Here is a 21,508-nt window from a genome sequence, read left to right as displayed (position 1 = left end):
TGTTTTGTAAAGTTGATGACTGGTAAAGAGTCACTTTACTCTGGTAACTTGAGCTTGTTCTCTAATCTCAGCTGCTAATGCTAAAGCTCTGTGAATGCTAAGATGGATGTCAAATCATCATGCTTGCTGTCAAGACGGCCAAATTGTCCAAGGTTTTGGTCGCCATCTTGGTAGTCCATCACTCCATTCAATCACAATCAGTCACTGTGCTGCCTAGCTAAAACGACATTAAGAATCAATTGTCCAAAAGGTTATTGATTTCTAATAAAAAAAAAAAAAATTTAAATAGTGTTTTGTTTTTGGTTCTGCTTTGCATTGTGAATTGGTTGTATGAACACCTAGCAACTGTTGTTCTAAATTAGTTTTAGAGCTAATTTGGCCTCATTTCAAACTTCTCAAAACAAACCATGGTTCTCAAACATACAGATTTACACTGAAATGTGATATTACTGCATTGTTGTTATTGCTTATTATAATTCTTCTGATTTGGAGAGAAGATGTTTGTGTTTGTTCTGCATACATGTGTGCAGCGCTTGCTGTTTGAGAATGCCAGTGAGTGAATTCCCCCCATATATTGTTCTATAATACCACACCTCACCAGCCAGGTATTGATAAATCAAAAACTGACTTGTTCTGACTTGTTATTGTGATCACAATTACTAACTAAGAGAATGCTAAAAACAAAGAATCATAATGATGACTAAGATGACTGAAGAGTAAGCTATGAGTAAACTTCTTGGCAAACATGATCAGCCAAGTTTCAATTAAATAAAGTACTCATAACATGAAAGTTAAGTTTTTATTTAGAAACGTTAAATTGCTCTTAAGAACTTAATGGAAAAAAAAAAAACTTGAGTACAATTTCACTGCAGATATGTTTTAGAGAAACGAGAATTGTATTACGAGGCTGGTAGTGTTTGTTAGGTCAAGCATGTCGGATCTTCCACACAACGTCCTGAAATTGTGTTTTTCCTGAAATGCTTAGGAAGTCTTGCGTTATCGAGCAGACACACAGCAAAGGTGTAGTAACTACTGAAGTAGTTTGAAACAAAAATATTGTATGCAGAGTTTTTTTCAGTATTATGTGTGCAAACTCTGTGTGTCAAAATCAGGCTGTTGGCGGACCCTCACTGTGTCAGTGATGGTAATAGTTTGCCAGAACCTTAGGGGAGCTGCTCAGCAGGATAGGAGTGTGTGTGCATGAGAGTGAGTTTGTGTGCACAAATCTGTTTCCGCACACGTATCAGCAGGAAAGGGTAGAGCAGGCCCCACAGTGCATGTCTCAACAGCCAAGTCATCAGCCCTTTTAATCCAGCCCAGCAGGGATGTGTTTGTGGTTTTGACAGTTTTGTGTGTGTCTGTGCGTTTGAAAAACTTCAGGAGAACTGCTGTCATAAAGTTGGTTTTACTGTCTTCTGAGGCAATGCACAAATCATTCCAAGAACATTTCCAACCAGACATGCCTCTTTAGTAAAGACTTGTATGATACATTTGAGTTTTTCTTTTGTCTGTGTCATGTTGATTTTGTCAGTTTTGTTCAGAGATGCTTCTAAATATGTCCAATGCTGATCCTCTCTCTTCTCTCTCCCCCTACAGGACGAATGTCATAGGATGAACACTGCTGGTGGGGTGTGTCTGTCTGTGCTGTCCTCCCTCCTGGCCGTGGCTGGGGCCCTGGCTGCGCTGTCTTCCCTCGCTCTATCTCCTCTCTCTACCCTTGCTGAGGTTGCCCATGGGGCTGCCGATAGCATACCCAGCACAGAGGCAGAAGGGGGCCCCTCACCCATCTCCTCATCATGCTCCAGCCTTGTAGCGGGGGTGCTCTATGGTTCTTTTTCTCTAAGGGAACTTTTTCCCTTCAGGACACCTGGTTGCTCATGGTCCTTGGAAAATCCAGATCCTACAAAATACTCACTCTACCTCCGCTTCACCCGAAACCCTATCATCTGCCAAATACACCACCCTATGCTCCTTTCTCTTGACCACCACCTAGCCAATCAAAGCTGCCCTCTTCATCTACAAACAGCAACAGCCAGGGATCAGGAAATCATTCATCTCTGCAGCAGCCCCTTGAACTCAGACAGACCTTACTCCTTCCTGCAGTTTGATAAAAACTTTGTGCAGCTATGTCTGACGAAACATCCTGCTGCAGATGAGCCTCAGGTTACTAAAGAATTGCTGGAGCAGAGGCTGGTGGAGGTATTGCTCATTAACAACGAGAACTCCAGTCAGTTCACCTGTGGCGTGCTCTGCCGTTGGTTTGAGGAGTGTCTGCGGACGGATCACAACGGGGACAAGGAAACTTATGATGGGGATGTTTGTGAGATGACGCAGACAGGCTGTATTTGTCCTAATCACAACATCATGGCACCGCCAATTCCACTACTTCCGGAGACGCCACACAGTTTCAGCAATGGCTCCCTCCCTGATGACTGCTGTGTAACTGAACTTCATTCCAATGAGGCAATTGCTATAGCACCCAGAGATGTCCGACAAGGTAGGGTGTATGATTCTGTCAAGCAATGACTAGTTTTTCTATATCACTTTGACCATTTTCATGTCAGTCCTGTGCAGGGCTTTATTTAACACAACATGCATTGACAGATATTGCCAAGGCACGTGGTTGACCATACACTGTTAATATTCAAAGAGGAATTTTATCTCATATGTGCAGTTGTTTGCTTGTGTACCCGAATGAGAGAGAAACAGATGAGAAAAGTTCTTGTTATCCTAGCTTTGTATACTACCCTGGGGAGGTCACAATTCTCTGCTTGACAGGGAATTTATTATTTGAATTTTGTTTTTTGCATGTTGCCCTTTAATTAAAAACTGAAGCAGTTCAAAGGAAGTCTTTTAAACCTCTCATCAAAAGATTAGTAATGCCTGACAGAAATTCAGCCTTTTGATCTATATTTTAGAGATTTCCCCCATGTGGGCAAGAGGTGTGGCTCCTACAATATCAGTCTACAGACAGCACATCATTGTGTGCGTATGGCATGGGTGCATGAATAAGACTGTTTACATAGTGTGGAAGGGATCAGATGTGCAACGGTGGGCACAAATTTGCGCAAATGGTCATTTATACATCAATAAATTGAACATGAAGTAGATAATCTGTTTATGCACATGATGATTGCTTCATGCATTTGCATAATTTCTTGTGTGCCTTAAGCGATGTACATAAATAATCGGTTTGCAGAAACAGAAAAGTTACAAGCACATACACTAAAGTTGCTTTAATCATTTGCCTTCATTACTGTCACCAAGTTATTAAACAAATTACATTAGATGAAAGTAGAGCTGAATTTGATATATAGAAGCGTATTCTAATTTGTCTTTTTTAGTCTCCAATAAAACATAATCTGCTTATTTTCCTTAAGGGCAACCATATTCATGTGGAACCAGGATACATACCTCTGAAAAGCTTGGCCTGAATGGTAAATACATCCTTAGAACTGTAGGGACAGTCTTGCCTTTCTCCAAGGAAGGTTATTTTGTTTAGGCTTTATGCAGCAGGAGATCATATCATCTAATAACCTCACAAGGGGAGATATAAGAAGCCAGACAAATAACTGATGGAGTGATAAAGTCCTTCCCCTATTTTACTTTGGAATAATGTGGCAGAGCTATATCAACTCTGAACTAACAGCAAATGTATTGATCATACTAAACACGTTCACCAAGTTGCTTAACAGTCACATCACATTTCTAGTATCTGGGATATCATCTGGTCATGTCTGTCAATAAAGTTGGTCAGAATTTCATAGAGCCCTTGAATATCTTTAGGGATGTGGTCAGGCCTTAGAAAATCACATCAAGTTCCCAAAATCCTAATTACCTAAGCTCACATTGTCTTGGCCTGAGAGACATTTTCCAACCATTTTCCAACCAGGTTTAATTGCCTATTTTTATAAAAATCGTTTCTCTTAATGTCCATTAATCAGGATATATTTATAAAATGTGCAAGTGTCTGTGCAAGTTTATTTGGGATAAATATATTTGGTCCTCATATGCAATGTCAATGAAGAAAGAGCTGAGCAATGCTTTTGCTTGATTTACCATTCCATCTACTTTCTGAATTTTACCAGTGGTAATGAGATATGGATCAAGACAAATAGTGTGAGATACAGGATACAAAGTGCTGAAATTAGTTTTCTTAATTTATGATGGCTGAGCTTCCCCTGAGACATTGGGTGACAAGCTCCTTCTTCCAGGGGGAACTCGTTTTAGAGCCAATGCTCTACCACATTGAAAAATAGTGAGTCAGATGTTGTTCAGGCATCTGATCCAACTACTTCCTGGGCAGTTTTCTTGGTAATTCAAGAATTCTGCATTGTGTCCTACTTTGAGGACAATCTGAGGCAGCCAGACACAGAACTCATCGGACTGCCGTGCAACTTAATATGTGATATGCGATGGATGGATGGACAGACGGACGGAATATGTCTTTTTTTTTTTTCTTCCGTCAGACGGAATATGTCTGATGGTGTACAAACATTATGCAGTCTGCAGGGCTGATGGCAACTAGCCTGAGGTGGGGTGAATGTAAAGGAAGGATTGCAATGAGAAAAGGGTGTGTGGTAAATCCATCATCTGTTAAGCCAAGTCTGACATGCATTTGATGCACAGTTGTGTCACATATGACAGTACAGAGACAGAATTAAAAATGCTCCATTACTGATACCCCTCTCAAAACAGAGGTAGTTACAGGTCCAAATTGGCATCTGCTTATCAACTGAAGGGTTAGTGATGCTATTGTCTGTAACTGAGCCTGCATTGCTTTAATACCATACACACCAATGCAGCACATAATTTCATTGTCCCGCTGTCAGTTTTTTATCTTTCAGTATTGCTGACCTTTTTTACCTCCAATATGGATCAGACTTATCTAATAACCCTGATCTCAAACTTTCAATGAACAAAAGCTTTAGCCATTCAGACACTAAATGGTTAACATCTCTGCATAAACAAATAATACTTCAACTCAAATGACAAGAACATCAACACTTTGTACCTGCAGAATTGTTAAAAAGGAAGAAAATTACTAGCAGAAACTGTTTGGTCCATCTTTTGGTTTGGTTGAAGAATATAGAGAATATCTAAAATAAAAGTCTGTTATGTGACATTTAATTTGTAGTTCATGGACAATGTTTATTGTTTGAGGTCCTGGGTCTCTGTCTATCAGAATTATGTATTAATCTGACACTGAACTGATTACAGACTTATAACTATACACAACATGGATAAACAAATGCGTTTAATTTCCATATAAATTAGATATTAAGAAAAAAAAAACACAATGGAAATGATGTAAACCAAACAGACTATTTTTATTCTACCCACTGATCCTCATTTTAATTTAGCCCTGAAATGCAACACTTATGTACGCTTATCCGGGTATTGTAAATGTATATACACGGCTTTGTTATTAGGGAGTTCAGTCTGACGTATAAGCAATGTTACAAATAGCTAAGAATACTTCTGAAATATTTCAAATCAGGCTAAGAAACAAACAGTGCATTTGCCATACGACAAAGCTTGTCAGGAGAAACAGGAGTTTTACATTTTTTGCATATGTTACCATGATTTTTTACTCTTAAGAATACCCAAATGTCATTGAACCACAGTGTATGAATTTCTTTTGCACTTTCAGGCCTTTGAACATAATTTAATATTTCTTTACATTCACTGTTTCTGATGCAAGTCTGAGAAACCATATGTAATCTCATAACATGAAGCACTGACATATTTCATTTTTGAACTTGTAAGATGACCTGTTGCTCAATGTGCGGTCAACTTGAGAAACAGGAAAAAGTGGGGAAAAATATTCATAATAATAATAGTTTGGATCCCCTGGTTTTTCAGTCAATCAACAGCCTGTCTCCATTCCCCCAGCTCAGCACCAACATCCTGTTGACACAAACACATGCCTTTTCACAGGTTTGGTGGGAAAACAAATCGGCCAGTTGGTACAGTATCTCACAAAAGTAAGTGCACCCCTCACATTTTTGTTAGTATTTTGTTATATCTTTTTATGGAAAACAATATGACACTTTGATGCAGTGCAACATAGTCTGTTTACAGCTTGTATAGCAGTGTACATTTGCTATCCCCTCAAAATAATTAAACACACAGCCTTTAATATCTAAACTACTGCCAACAAAAGTGACTATATCCTAAGTTAAAATGTCCAAATTATGCCCAGAGTGTGGGCACCATTATTTACCAGCAATGCTTTAACTCTTGGGTATGGAGTTCATTGGAGCTTCACAGGTTGCCACTGGCATTGACTTCCACTCCTCCATGACGACATCATGGGGCTGGTGGATGTTAGAAATCTTGCACTTCTCTACCTTCTGTTTGAGGACGACGGACAGAAGCTCAATAGGGTTTAGGTCTGGAGACATACTTAGCTAGTCCAGCACTTTTACCCTCAGTTTTCTTTAGCAGGGCAGTGGTCATCTGGGAGGTATGTTTGGCGTTGTTATCATGTCGGTGCACTGCCCTGAGGTCCAGTTTCCATAGGGAGAGTATTATGCTCTGCTTCAGTATGTTTTTAAAATTATGTTATTATTGTTTTAAGATCCTCAGAGAGTCATTTGCTATGAGGTGCCATGTTGAATTTACAGTGATCAGTATGAGAAAGTATGACAGCGATAACAACACATTTTAAACACTTGCTCCATTCATACCTCAGACCTTGTAGCACTAACGAGCCATATGACACAGGGGGAAAAATGGCTTATTGGGCACAATTTGAATGTTTTCACTTAGGGTGAACTCACTTTTGCTGCCAGCACTGTGACCTTAATGGGTGTGTTGAGTTGTTTCATGGGGACTGTAGATTTACACGGTTATAAAAGCTGTACACCGACCAGTTTACATTGTATCAGTGTGTCATATCTTAGGTCTTTTCCCATGAAAAGATATAATAAAATATTTACAAAAAGATGAGGGGTGTACTCACTTTTGTAAGATACTGTACTTACAGGACTTTTTAAGATGGGACCCTAGTTAGGCAGTTCCCTTTGGCACCATCTGCTAATCGTGGTGCTGCTGCAGGAAAAAAACAAAAATAATAAAATGAAATACAAAATTTGCAAAAATGTGCTGCTGTGACCGGCACCCTTTCCTCATGCTCAATATGAAAATTAAAACATATAAACAACAATCCTGGCCCCTTGCACTATTGATCCTCTTTTAGATGGACCTTCCATCCCTGTCACTCAAATGTGCTTAAAGGGGTAATAAAATCTACCTATCAGTGTGCCACAATCAGCCGATCTAACATAGGTAGGCAAATAAATGTCTAAATAAATAAGTCTGTGTCTGAGAGTGAATGCTAACATTTCTAACATGCTCCTTAAGTTACGCTTGACCTAAATAACATTAGCAGGTAGGTTCTGTCGCTATTACAAGCAGCATATGATTTGAAGCTTCTGACAGAGGTATTTCACGGTTTGTGTTTTCATCCTGAAACAGCTGCAAACTGTAGTTAGAACAGCCATTTATGAGTATACCTACTAAATTACCTGCCATACTAGGTCTAAAATAAATTAATAATTGTAATAAAAAAAAAAACTCATAAATATCTTTTCACAACATATGGAACATATGGGACAGCAGACACAGCAGAGACGCCCAGACGTCCCTCTCCCCAGACACCTCCTCCAGCTCCTCCGGGGGGAACCCAAGGCTTTCCCAGGCCATAGTCAGACATAGTCAGACATACTGGTCCTTCTCAAAATATTAGCATATTGTGATAAAGTTCATTATTTTCCATAATGTCATGATGAAAATTTAACATTCATATATTTTAGATTCATTGCACACTAACTGAAATATTTCAGGTCTTTTATTGTCTTAATACGGATGATTTTGGCATACAGCTCATGAAAACCCAAAATTCCTATCTCACAAAATTAGCATATCATTAAAAGGGTCTCTAAACGAGCTATGAACCAAATCATCTGAATCAACGAGTTAACTCTAAACACCTGCAAAAGATTCCTGAGGCCTTTAAAACTCCCAGCCTGGTTCATCACTCAAAACCCCAATCATGGGTAAGACTGCCAACCTGACTGCTGTCCAGAAGGCCACTATTGACACCCTCAAGCAAGAGGGTAAGACACAGAAAGACATTTCTGTACGAATAGGCTGTTCCCAGAGTGCTGTATCAAGGCACCTCAGTCTGTGGGAAGGAAAAAGTGTGGCAGAAAATGCTGCACAACGAGAAGAGGTGACCGGACCCTGAGGAAGATTGTGGAGAAGGGCCGATTCCAGACCTTGGGGGACCTGCGGAAGCAGTGGACTGAGTCTGGAGTAGAAACATCCAGAGCCACCGTGCACAGGCGTGTGCAGGAAATGGGCTACAGGTGCCGCATTCCCCAGACCTGGGCTACAGAGAAGCAGCACTGGACTGTTGCTCAGTGGTCCAAAGTACCTTTTTCGGATGAAAGCAAATTCTGCATGTCATTCAGAAATCAAGGTGCCAGAGTCTGGAGGAAGACTGGGGAGAAGGAAATGCCAAAATGCCAGAAGTCCAGTGTCAAGTACCCACAGTCAGTGATGGTCCGGGGTGCCGTGTCAGCTGCTGGTGTTGGTCCACTGTGTTTTATCAAGGGCAGGGTCAATGCAGCTAGCTATCAGGAGATTTTGGAGCACTTCATGCTTCCATCTGCTGAAAAGCTTTATGGAGATGAAGATTTCATTTTTCAGCACGACCTGGCACCTGCTCACAGTGCCAAAACCACTGGTAAATGGTTTACTGACCATGGTATCACTGTGCTCAATTGGCCTGCCAACTCTCCTGACCTGAACCCCATAGAGAATCTGTGGGATATTGTGAAGAGAACGTTGAGAGACTCAAGACCCAACACTCTGGATGAGCTAAAGGCCGCTATTGAAGCATCCTGGGCCTCCATAAGACCTCAGCAGTGCCACAGGCTGATTGCCTCCATGCCACGCCGCATTGAAGCAGTCATTTCTGCCAAAGGATTCCCGACCAAGTATTGAGTGCATAACTGTACATGATTATTTGAAGGTTGACATTGTTTGTATTAAAAACACTTTTCTTTTATTGGTCGGATGAAATACGCTAATTTTGTGAGATAGGAATTTTGGGTTTTCATGAGCTGTATGCCAAAATCATCCGTATTAAGACAATAAAAGACCTGAAATATTTCAGTTAGTGTGCAATTAATCTAAAATATAGGAATATTAAATTTTCACCATGACATTATGGAAAATAATGAACTTTATCACAATATGCTAATATTTTGAGAAGGACCTGTAGTCCCTCCAGCATGTCCTGGGCCATCCCCTGGGCCTCCTCCCGGTGGGACGTGCCTGGAACACCTCCCTAAGAAGGCGTCCAGGAGACATCCGACATAGATGCCCGAGCCACCTCAACTGGGTCCTCTCGATGTGGAGGAGCAGCGGCTTTACTCCGAGCCCCTCCCGGATGGCCGAGCTCCTCACCCTATCTCAAAGGGAGTGCAACCCTACGGAGGAAGCTCATTTCAGCCGCTTGTATCCGGGATCTCATTCTTTCGGTCATGACCCAAAGTTCATGGCCATAGGTGAGGGTAGGAACGTAGACCGACTGGTAAATCGAGAGCTTCGCTCTTCGGTTCAGCTCTCTCTTCACCACAACGGACCGGCACAGTGCCCCATTACTGTGGCAGCCACACCGATTCATCTGATGATCTCCCGCTCCATTCTTGCCTCACTTGTGAACAAGACCCTGAGATACTCAAACTCCTCCACCTGAGGCAGGGATTCCCCTCCAACCTGAAGAGGACAAGCCACCCTTTTCTGGTCGAGAACCATGGCCTTGCACTTGGAGGAGCTGATCTTCATCCCAGCCGCTTCACACTCGGCTGCGAACCACCCCAGAGCATGCTAAAGATCATGGCTAGAGGGGGCCAGCAGGACTATGTCATCCGCAAAAAGAAGATACAAAATCCACTGGTCCCCAAACCAGACCCCCTACGGACCTTGGCTGCGCCTAGAAATCCTGTCCCTAAAAGGTATGAACAGGACCGGTGACAAAAGGCAGCCCTGCTCCGCTTGTACAGAGATGGCCCCTAATAAAGGGCTCCTGATTCCATACTCCTGGAGCACGCCCCACAGGGCACGACGAGGGACACAGTCGAATGCTTTCTCCAGGTCCACAAAACACACATGGACCGGTTGGGCAAACTCCCATGAACCCTCAAGTACCCTGTAGAGGGTATAGAGCTGGTCCAGTGTTCCACGGCCGGGACGAAAACCACACTGCTCCTCCTGAAGCCGAGGTTCGACTATCGGTGGGATTCTCCTCTCCAATACCCTGGCATAGACCTTACCAGGGAGGCTGAGGAGTGTGATCCCCTGTAGTTGGAACACACTCTCTGGTCACCCTTCTTATGAAGGGGTACCACTACCCCAGTCTGCCAGTCCAGAAGCACTGTCCTCGACCGCCACGCAATGTTTGAGGTACTCAGGGCGGATCTCATCCACCCCCGAAGACCTGCCACTGCGGAGCTTTTTAACTACCTCGGTGACTTCAGCCTGGGTGATGAAAGAGTCTAACCCTGAGTCTCCAGCCTCTGTTTCCACCAGGGAATGCGTGATGGCAGGATTGAGGAGATCCTCAAAGTACTCCTTCCACTGCCCGATAATGTCCCCAGTCGAGGTCAGCAACCTCCCGCCCCCACTGTAAACAGTGTTGGTGAAGCACTGCTTTCCCCTCCTGAGGTGCCAGATGGTTTCCCAGAATTGCTTCGAGGCCAACCGGTAGTCCTTCTCCATGGCCTCACTGAACTCCTACCAGGCCCAAGTTTTTGCCTCTGCCACAGCCCGCGCCGCAGCACGCTTGGGCTCACGGTACCCATCAGTCGCCTCAGGAGTCCCACAAGCCAATCACAGCCGATAGGACTCCTTCTTCATCTTGTCAGCATCCCTTACTGCCGGTGTCCACCACCCGGTTTGGGGATTGCCGCCACGACAGGCACCGCAGACCTTACGGCCGCGGCAACGGGCAGCAGCATCAACAATAGATGCGGAGAACAAGGACTTTATGTCTCCAACATCCTCCGGAATCTGGTCAAAGCTCTCCCAGAGGTAGGAGTTGAATATGTCCCTGGCCGAGGGCTCTGCCAGATGTTCCCAGAAGATGCTTGGGCCGGCCAAGTCTGTCCGGCTTTCTCCTCTTCCAGCGGATCCAGCTCACCACCAAGTGGTGATCAGTGGACAGCTCAGCCCCTCTCTTCACCCGAGTGTCCAAAACATGCGGCCGAAGGTCTGACGATACGAAAACAAAGTTGATCATCAACCTCCTGCCTAGGGTGTCTTGGTGCCAAGTGCACTGATAGACAACCTTATGCTTGAACATGGTGTTCATTATGGACAATCCATGACTAGCACAGAAGTCCAATAACAAAACACCACTTGGATTCAGATCGGGGAGGCCATTCCTCATGATCATGCCTCTCCAGCTGTCATTTCCCACATGGGCGTTGAAGTCCCCCAGCACCCCCAACAGGGACACCAAGAATGCCGGGTATTCTGCACTACCGCCCAGCCCGTAGGGCGAAACAACAGAGACCTGTCCCCGACCCGAAAGTGCAGGGATGTGACCCTCTCATCCACTGGGGTAAACCCCAACACAAGACAGCTGAGCTGGGGGGCAACAAGCACACCCACCCCAGCCCGCCGCCTCTCCCTGTGGGCCACTCCAGAGTAGAAGAGAGTCCAGCCTCTCTCGAGGAGATGGGTTCCAGAGCCCACACTGTGCGTGGAGGTGAGCCCGAGTATTTCTAGTTAATATCTCTCAACCTCCCGCATAAGCTCAGTCTCCTTCCCCCCCAGTGAGGTGACATTCCACGTCCCTAGAGCCAACCTAAGCATCCGGGTATTGGGCCGCTGAGGTCTCCACCTTAGTCTGCCGCCCAATTTTCTTTGCACCGGTCCCTCACGGTTCTCCCTGCAGGTGATGGGCCCACTGGGGGATGGCCTCAGGTCTCTCCTTCGGGCTTGGCCCGACCGGGTCCCGCGAGGAGCAACCCAGCCACCAGGCGCTCTCTGACGAGTCCCGACCCCAGGCATGGCTCCAGGGCGCCTCGATCGTATAGTCCTCATGAGGGTGTCTTGAACCGCTCTTTGTCTGACCCATCACCTAAAGCCTGTTTGCCATGGGAGACCCTACCAGGGGCATTCAAGCCCCAGACAACATAGTCTCTAGGGTCATTCGGGCTCTCAAACCCCTCCACCACGTTAAGGTGGCGGTTCAAGGAGGTACTTTGATACTGTTTTAACAGCAATATTCAGATTTCACTGACAAAATAAAATATGAGAATTTACCAGTTAAGTCTCACTAGATGTGTATAAAGACTTCTTTGTCCTTCTCAATTCCTCATATTATCTCCTGTTAAAGAAGAGGTAGAGTACAGAGGTCTGGCAAAAAGACTGTATACCTTCTATTTCAATTTAAATAAAGTATAACCTTGGTTTAAAATAACTCATTCATCACATTCACTTATCTGTGGATTACTTATTCCTACTTTAGCTATACTGAGAGGCCACTGACTGTTAATTCACTTGCTTATCAGGACCAATTTATATTGTAAGGCATCAATTTAGACATTTTATATTGGTGACCGAATACAGAAAATCACCTTAGCAGCAAACAACTGAAGCAGAAGTAGCCACGTCAAGCACAATGAGAAATTTGAGATAATGAAGAAAAGCTTTTATATATTTGAACCACTTCTATGATCAAATTTACATGATATTTATAACTTTTTTATTCATTATATTGCTCATGTGTCGGAATACATGTGTTGATACGAAGTAGGTGGACCCACCAGTGCCGCTGCTGTCACAATAATGGATGATGGATGCTACACTTCCCACTTTTTGTCATAATGATTGAAAACCATGGGATGTACAAGGTTAAAGCTGTGATCTAAACCAAGATACAGAGGTCTTTTTACTCATAAAAGTCATGTTTTTCATGCCTTCTGCTATTGGTTGAAGAGGTTGAAGAATTTGAAACTTATATAGTAATTGTATTCTTCTTTTTCATAGGTTATAAGACACATTATGTAAGAAACGTTTTGACTGGCCTACCACAGTGGCCAATCAGTTTAAGTACTAAGGGCTTTTGGAAGCTTGCTTGTTAAATATAAACATATGGTATGATGTAGTAAACAATACGTGTTTGAAATAACTAAACATGTTTCAAACAAAATATCCCCCTTTGTTTTGATCACTGCTTTGAATTCTTGGCATTCTCTCCATGACCTTAATGAGGTGGTTACCTGAAAGGGTTTACCAATAAATCTTAAAAGAACTTCCCAGAGGTGCATTGAGAGAAAGCCAAAGGTTAATATTTATGTTGTCAAAGCAAAGGGTGGCTACTTAGAGGAATTTGAAATATAAAACATACTTAACGTTATTTAACAATGTTTTGTTGGCTACATAGTTACATATGTACTCATTCACAGTTTTGATGCCCTCAGTGGGAATCTTTGTACAATGCAAATAGTCATGAAAATAAAGAAACCCATTAAATAAGGAAGTGTGTCTAAAACTTTTGACCGGTAATGGAGTTTGAACAAAAATTCAACATGTAAGACTCACCACTCCGCCACGTTCAATCACTCCTCACTGGCTGCTCCAATCAACAGCAGGTCCACACTCCTCCTCAGCCAATCATCTCCCAGGGCATCACTTTTAAAGACCGTCGGCACGGAAAACACTGTTCTTCTGCTGAGGTTCGACCCTCCTCCACCCCTTCTCCACCATAGGCTCCCAACTCCTTCCATACCTAGGCCTACGCCACCACCAGGATCGGATCCCAGGGGGGAAGATGTACCTAATCATAATCCTAAGATATTTATTCAAACCTACTTCATCCTCATCGTTTACGTCTTCCTCAGGGGTCCGAATGCCAAATTAGAATTAGAAATTAGAATTAATAAATTCTTTAACCGTCTTCTTGTTGTTTCTCCGTTATGTGAGTCTTTCCAGGTTGAAATGTATATTAATTTGAATTACACAAATATTAGAAATTTTTCTTAAGGATCTTATTTCCTTAGGATTAGAAGTTGAAATTCACCTGGTTCATCTTTTACTTAAGAACATCCCAGTGGGGAATATTTGGATTAAGTATGTCTGGTAGTGGGTCTTGCGTTGCTTGCATGCCGGGGTTTCTAGTGAATTAGCTATTAGAGAACTCTATTGCTGTTCAAAAGCTGCACATCCATTTAGAACTGATACTGATGGTGATCATATGCAGCAAACCACAAACTAAATGAAACCTGAAAAACTGTTTTACAGGAATTGTTTTGTTTTTCACAATTGATGTTGTTGCATAGATAGACCTCATGCTACAACATCAATTCAGTTACATTTGTTTTGTTTTGTTTTTCTTTGCTGTAAATCTTTGATTATACAAGCCAATGATCAAAATCCTTAGAGCATGTGGGTTTACAAAAAGTTAGAGTCATGGCACTTTCAGGTCATGATGTTATTGCACAACAGCAACGTTTGCAAACTAATAAAAACAAGAGCCTTTCAGTCTGTAAGTTTGCTTTCATTTTTAGCACCTTGTTTTCTGTTCTGTTTGCATACAGAGGGGCAAACAGTAGAACATCTTGGCTTTGCAACATATCTGATTCAGTGTGTTTAGGTTGTAAGCAGGGGAGGATATTAGCATACAGTTATGCTGTCGCAGGTAAATTTATTCAACCGACAAGCCACATTAGTTGTTTTTCATTTTAAACAGGAGAGCCGCAATCATTTTCTACAACTTGTTTTGTCTAGGCGACCCTCTCAGAATGAGACCTGTGCACAGGACAGTGGGCTTCTGTAAGACTAGAAATTAAGAATTACGACATTCAAAGTGCTTAGTTTGTAAAGCAGGATAACAACTCTTCTTGTAAGTGTTGTCTGCAGACAACTAACTGTAAAGGCAAATAAAACATTTTATGACCTGAATTAATGAGGAGTCATAACAAAACTGAGAGGGGGAGAGCAAGCGTTTCAGCAGACTAACTCAGAAGACATGAGATTTGTGTGAATTTGTGAAGAATTTTAGCTGTCGCAATTCTTTAGAAATAAATTATAATAATTTGCATCTTTCTTTTTAGGTGTTGTTAAAATGTTAAAGCAGCCTTCTGAAACCCAGGTAATTCCATGTTGGACCAGTGAAGGGTCTCCTGAAACTCATGAAGGGAAATGTTGGTCATTTACCAAAATAAAAAGCATCCCAAACATCAGTACTGATGCTGCTTTGTAGTATGAAATGTGTAAGATTTCAATTCTTGCTCTTGTACTGGACTTTCTTTGGACAATGAAATCTTTTGTTCTCTTTTTTTAGTTATAAAAATACTTATAGATAACGAACAGGTGGATTTTAAAGAGCTTTACATTATCATTAAATGTATACATTAATCCCAACAAAAATACGCTATTTTCTATTGAAATATTTAACTTATTTTTCATCATCCAAATAATTAGAAAAATGTCTAAAAAAAATGCACTTGAGGATAACTAAAAGCCTATATATATATATATATATAGATATAGATATAGATATGGATATAGATATATAGATATAGATATATACATATATATCTATCTATATATATATATATATATATATATATATATATTAATTAATTTTAAATAGTCCTAAAGTACACATGTATAGCATTTGTTACATTTCTTTTCCAGGACAGTTTTCTCCACCGAACTAGGAACATTTTTCAAGATTTTTCAAAAAAACCAATTCAGCTTGACTTTGTAATCAAGACAAATATCCTGCAAAAGTAAAGCTACCAAGTGTCTGGGACAAAATTTGATCTGCTGGCATTGGTGACAGACCCGTGACTAAAGTTTAGCTCAACACCCCATTTTCTGACAGTCTTTTTCTTGTGACAATAAAACATTTTAATATTTGGAAATTGGCATCTACTTTTTAAATTTTTTAGGTTAGCATTTAGTCACACTCCAATTATGCAGCTGTCCCGTAGGATGATCATGTCCACATACTAGCATAAGGACTAAATGCTAACTTTGAAGGCTATGGAACACTTACATTGCATGTTTGAGAAATGTTTGAATCCGCCCAGACAGGGCTGTAATTTGTTTGATATGTACCACACTGAGGGCTGGATAGACACAGTGGACTAGAACCATAGAGAGAGTGCATTAGGATTTTGAATATATACTCTCTGGGCCAAATCACTCTAGCATTGAGCAGGAGCCAGTAGTCCCTCACTCGCAAACACTTTCTCGCACTCTCTTCCACACATGCGGCTTGTCTTCCCCTTGTGGAATACCATCAGCTACACTGTTAATTAGAGCAGAGAGAATTGTGAGAATTTTATTGTTTGTGTCCATAGCAGCATCGGTGAGAGGTGTCTATTTTCATACCATTGCAGTGCTTGGTGCGTAAAGGTGTTTTTGATAAGCCTTCACCAAAACATACGTTGACACAACGAAAAAGGGATGTGCACACAAAGGCCCATTGCTTTTGACAAAGAGTAATGTTGAGCTTTGAAATACGGTTGTTGTGGAGATTTTTTCCTAAAAACAGGATTGTGTGTGTGTGTTTAAATCACTACTCAGGGTGACTGTGGCTGCAGAATTAGTATTCTGTGCTCTTCAGTTATAGGTCTCTCTCTCAGCACTGAGCCCCTTTATGCTCCAGAGGAGGTCCCTGCACACACACACACACACACCCTCATCCTTGCCTGGTTTTGCCACAGGTCGCTTTGTATCAAAATGGATTGGTTTTCAGCACATGAGCCAACTTCCTGTTGATGCCATTAAAAATGTCATAAATCAAGGTAAACTGAAACTATAGCGCGTATCTTCCATTAAACAGACCTCTTTGTCCAGCTGCAATGTGCACAGCCAACATGTTACCTTAAAATACTTGCTGCAATATATTTGTACTGTAGGTATACCTGTCTAACACTTAAAGCATTAAACCACATAGACTAAGATGACATGATTGTGCCTATTTTTTAATATGATACATTTTTCAGCAATAAAATCTACTTCAAAAAGTACAGACAGAAAAGTGATACAAAACCACAAATTAAAAGACCACAAATTGTGTTCAGTTCAGTTTTATTAGTGGTTTCTTGCACAAGTCAGCAACATATGCACAGTGAATATAAAGAAAGAAAAATGTGTGGCTTTGTATATAAAGAGAGGCAGTAAAAAATTCCCAATGCGTCATAAAATATGAGCTGCTAATGAGAATCAGAATAGGAAGCTTCAATTAACATGTTTGGGAGGGATGATACTTATAGGATGCAAGCTGCTATAGATTATCAGTGAAAGAAACTTTAAGTAACTGGTGTTAAAAACTGTACTGTCGACACACTTTTAAGGAAACGGTTATGTTGCTGAGGTGGAGCGATATTAACATTTATGGGGAGGAACAGAAAATTCCACATCCTTCATAAATACACGTTCAATAGAGGAGAGAAGGATAGACTACAAATAACCTGTGAATCAAAATATCCCCCCTTTAATGAATAACTCACTGCATTCTGATGCAATGTTTTTTACATATGCAAATTGAGAAACTGCTTGTGTTCCTGTGTGATCTTCGGATGTTTGGCTAACTTTGATTGTCTGTCATGACTGTCTCATATGCTAAGGCTTTGAGTCAGCCTTTGCAAGTACAACTGAACTTACTTCTGACTATAATCTGATTAAGCCTTTGATGTTCTTGATAAATGTCTGGGGTATATTTAAAACAACTAGACTGAGCATGTTTATGTGTTCATTAAACCAGGTATTCTCAGTTAACCAATAACCAACCTAACCAGCAAGAAAAGCATCTCCACAGCATGATGCTGTCACCATAGGTGTTTTTATGGCAATGTGCAAATCAGACTGTACACTGCTTTGCTTTGGTACCTCATAAAATTCCTACAAACACTGCTCATTTCATAATTATAGAGGACACTGGATGATTAGGTACTGTATAGTATTGAGGCTCCGCATGCCTTTCAGATCCGAAGGGATGTAACTGGGTAGCATGAGAGGCAAGGGTTGATACAGGTACATACCTTTGTCCAGCAAACAAAATTTGTATCATGCAAAGAAAGGAAAGAGATCTTATAAAGAGAGTTGAAGTCTGGAACACCATTTGAGGGGATGAAGCGAGCAAGATTTGGTTAAAGCACCAGTGGGCCACATTAGCTAAGCCCTAAAGACCTCTCAGTGCACATTTGCCTTTTGAGATTGTGCGCATTTATGTGCATATGTGGAATAGGGGAGCCACTGTGACTGTGTATGATGTGAGAAAAAGAATGAATGACAAAAAGGCGAAGAACTACAATGTGTCTCCAAAGGCTCCTGCAGCTTTTGAATAGATGTAGAGCAATTCCATGATAATGGAATGCAGAGATACATTACATAAGCACACAGACTCATGGACACACTCACACACTACAGGCTATATCACTCTCTGGGCCACTGACTCACAGTCAAGCTCCACTGACTTCATGTGATCGATTAACTGCAGAAAATAGATGGCCGTCCCACAGAGCACCTGTGCCCTCAGTGATGTGACACAATTGTGAAAGGCCTTTATTTTAGATGTGTGTGTGTTTGTGTGAGCAAGAGTATGTATTTGTTTTAAAGTCATAGTTGCGTGCTGATTTAAAAATGTTCAACTGTCAAGCTCAGACCATGCAAATCTCTGAGACAGAGTTGACATTTTGACTGAACCTGTCTATGGGGTTTTAAAACAGAAGAAAAACCATTTTGTTTGTAAGTTTTTCTGACATTGCTCACTGGTTTTCACACACATAACCTAGATGTCAGTGTTTTGGCAAGGATGAAATATAGTGTGAACAAAGTAGTGACACTCAGTTTGGAGCAAGTTTGATGTAAGCAGCTATGTGTGGAGACTGAACCATGGTTCACCTGTGGGGAATATGTTTTTCTTTGTGTCACCATTTACTCAGAAAGACACTTCTAAGCTGTTGTGTAATTTCAGCACCTTCCCAGGCATAAACCAGCAAACTCTCTGTAGATGGAGCCTGAGCTTTTGGATAATTTTCAACCATATAAGTAGATTTCAATTAGAGTTCAAGACATCAAGTTGGCCTAAAAGGCTTTGGAAATCAATGGTTTGCATTGAGAACCAAAGTGAAATACAATACTGCTCCCCCACTGACAAGCATGCCCTGTGGAGATTTCTGTGAGCAAACACAATAAATTCTGTCTTTAATTCTATTGCATTGCTGCTAACCCTGAGGCTTAAAAACGGCAGTTAATTCATTATTGTTTCTCATAATACGTTAATATAAAATTGTATTTTTCCATATCTTTATCACTATCCGATCTTCATCTCTTTTGAGCTTTGCGGGTTTGCAATTGTGCACAGAAAAAATAAAAGCCACCACCTTTTGGTGAACACTGTTTGTGGTCTCGCTTTTTTGCATGCGCAAGCAATGTTTTATTGGGAATATATGTGATAGACCAACATAAAATAGGGTTGTGGGCAAAAACGCTTTTTGGAAGATAACTAACCATACCTTCTCTTTATACATGCCATCGATATGTTGAACGTGGTGGTGGCAGTATCATGCTTTGGGGATTACTTCTTTTAGCAGGGACTTGCAGACTGGTCGGAGTTGATGGGAAGATGGATGGAGCTGAATGCAGGGCAATACTGAAAGAAAACCTGTTGGAGAATGCAAAAGACCTGAGACTGAGGAGTAGGTTTACTTTCTAGCAGAACACTAGTCTATCACTAATCTAGTCAATCACATAAAGTCCCAATAAAATACCTGCTGTTACTTGAATGTGAATAAGCAAATAACATTGTAGCTTCTGTAGTAAAGAATGTTTTGAATGCATGTGGTGCGCTTACAATTCAATCATGCAAAGTTCAACCCTGTGACCCATGTGCTGACTACATCAGCCACCTGAGCCCACAGCAGTCACTTTTTACATGTTTTTGCTTGTGCATGTACATCATGGGTGCTTTCCAACTGGATCTTACAGAGCCATCAAGACTTACACAGGAGTAATATAATTACCTATCAGCAGAGTATAGGGATTTAGTGCATGTGGAAGCTGAAACTGTCAGATCAGACGTGGAATGTACTAAAATATCATCCTGGTTGACAACTGCTGCTTATCATATGACTCTCTGAATGTGCCGTGGGTGCACCTTCCATCCATTTTCAGAAGCGAGCTGATGGTATTGTCACCAGCAGAGGCATACTAAGACAGACAGAAGGAGGTTATTGATGCCAAGCAGCAAGGGGCATGACGGATTGCTTGCCATTATGTAAATGTTTTTTTTTTTACATTACAGAATGAAGATGAAATACATTTTTATATTGTTGCCTCAGTGCATTTAAGTTCAGGCAACGTACAGGGCTTTATGTGGCTCTGCATGATGCTTTCTGAAGCCTTGCTTAATGCTCTGTCCATCACCCACACCTCCTCCTAACCCTTACAATGTCCTTCATGATAAGTGCCACGGGGACACTCTTTCCCCTGAAATGTCTTCTCATGGGACCTCATTTGTGTTCATCTGGCTTGACGTGAGGAGAATCTGTTTGCCGGGGACAGCCTTCGATGATAGACAAGGCTATTTATTCCAATAAAACAAGGGAAGCTTTTCAAAAGCACACACATACACTTATATCTACCTCCACAAGTATTCACTAGCTGAACAAGAAATTTTAATAAAAATGATAATGATTTAACTTCACTGTTGATTGTGGGGGCATAGTCTCACATTGAAATATAAAAACAAATCCCAAACTTCAATCTGAGTACATTATTTCAATCTGAAAAATAAACATTACTTGTTGAGAAATTGCTTTCTTTTTCAAAACCACCTAGCACCACAATTACCTATAAAATAAATGTGACTAAAGCATTTTTGTAACTCAGAATTTATGTTTTTGATTGTATTGACTTTCTGCTTCTTTGAGGTGGAAATCCAATTCATTTCTTGCTCCCGAACTTGGGAAACACAAGAATGAAAAGAAACATGCCAGTTGTATGGATTTTTATAGGTCAGAAAATGGTTATGCACGGTGAGAATAGTAGGGATGTAAAAAAATTAAATATTGTTAGAGAACTGTAGCAAAGAGTTATTTCTTGAGGTCACCAAGTCTCCATTACAGGGTTAGGGTTAACTTTAAAATAAGCTGTTTATTTTAAGGCTTTTGGTACACATTTTTACCAGAAATGTTAATATTGGTGGAGGGAACTGAATATATGTACATTATTTACGGGTATAAAGTATTTCTGTTAACCAATGTGGGGTTTTATGGATTGATCTGAAGGGTTTCTGATCAAAAATGAAAAATACTTAATTGAATAAGGTATTAAATGGTTTATTTATATATTTATTTTATATTTTGCGTATTACTTATTTACTGATGATATTTTTTATTTTATTTTATTCCTAAACTGAGGGAACCCATTTCCTGAATAATAACCACTTCCTGGTCTTAGATGCTTT

General features: G+C 41.1%; 1 protein-coding gene across 1 annotated transcript in view; it reads left to right on the top strand.

Moving 5' to 3' along the window:
* adgrb2 (adhesion G protein-coupled receptor B2) overlaps positions 1-21,508 on the top strand; it is a 353,452-nt gene that overhangs the window by 67,023 nt on the left and 264,921 nt on the right. Inside the window, exon 3 of the mRNA XM_047383933.1 lies at positions 1,597-2,497. Within this exon, the coding sequence (XP_047239889.1) occupies positions 1,597-2,497 (901 nt within the window). The remainder of the gene's footprint in view (positions 1-1,596; positions 2,498-21,508) is intronic.

Source organism: Girardinichthys multiradiatus, chromosome 13 (assembly GCF_021462225.1).
Source record: "Girardinichthys multiradiatus isolate DD_20200921_A chromosome 13, DD_fGirMul_XY1, whole genome shotgun sequence".
Lineage (NCBI taxonomy): Eukaryota > Metazoa > Chordata > Actinopteri > Cyprinodontiformes > Goodeidae > Girardinichthys > Girardinichthys multiradiatus.
This window is presented reverse-complemented; position numbering and strand designations above follow the sequence as displayed.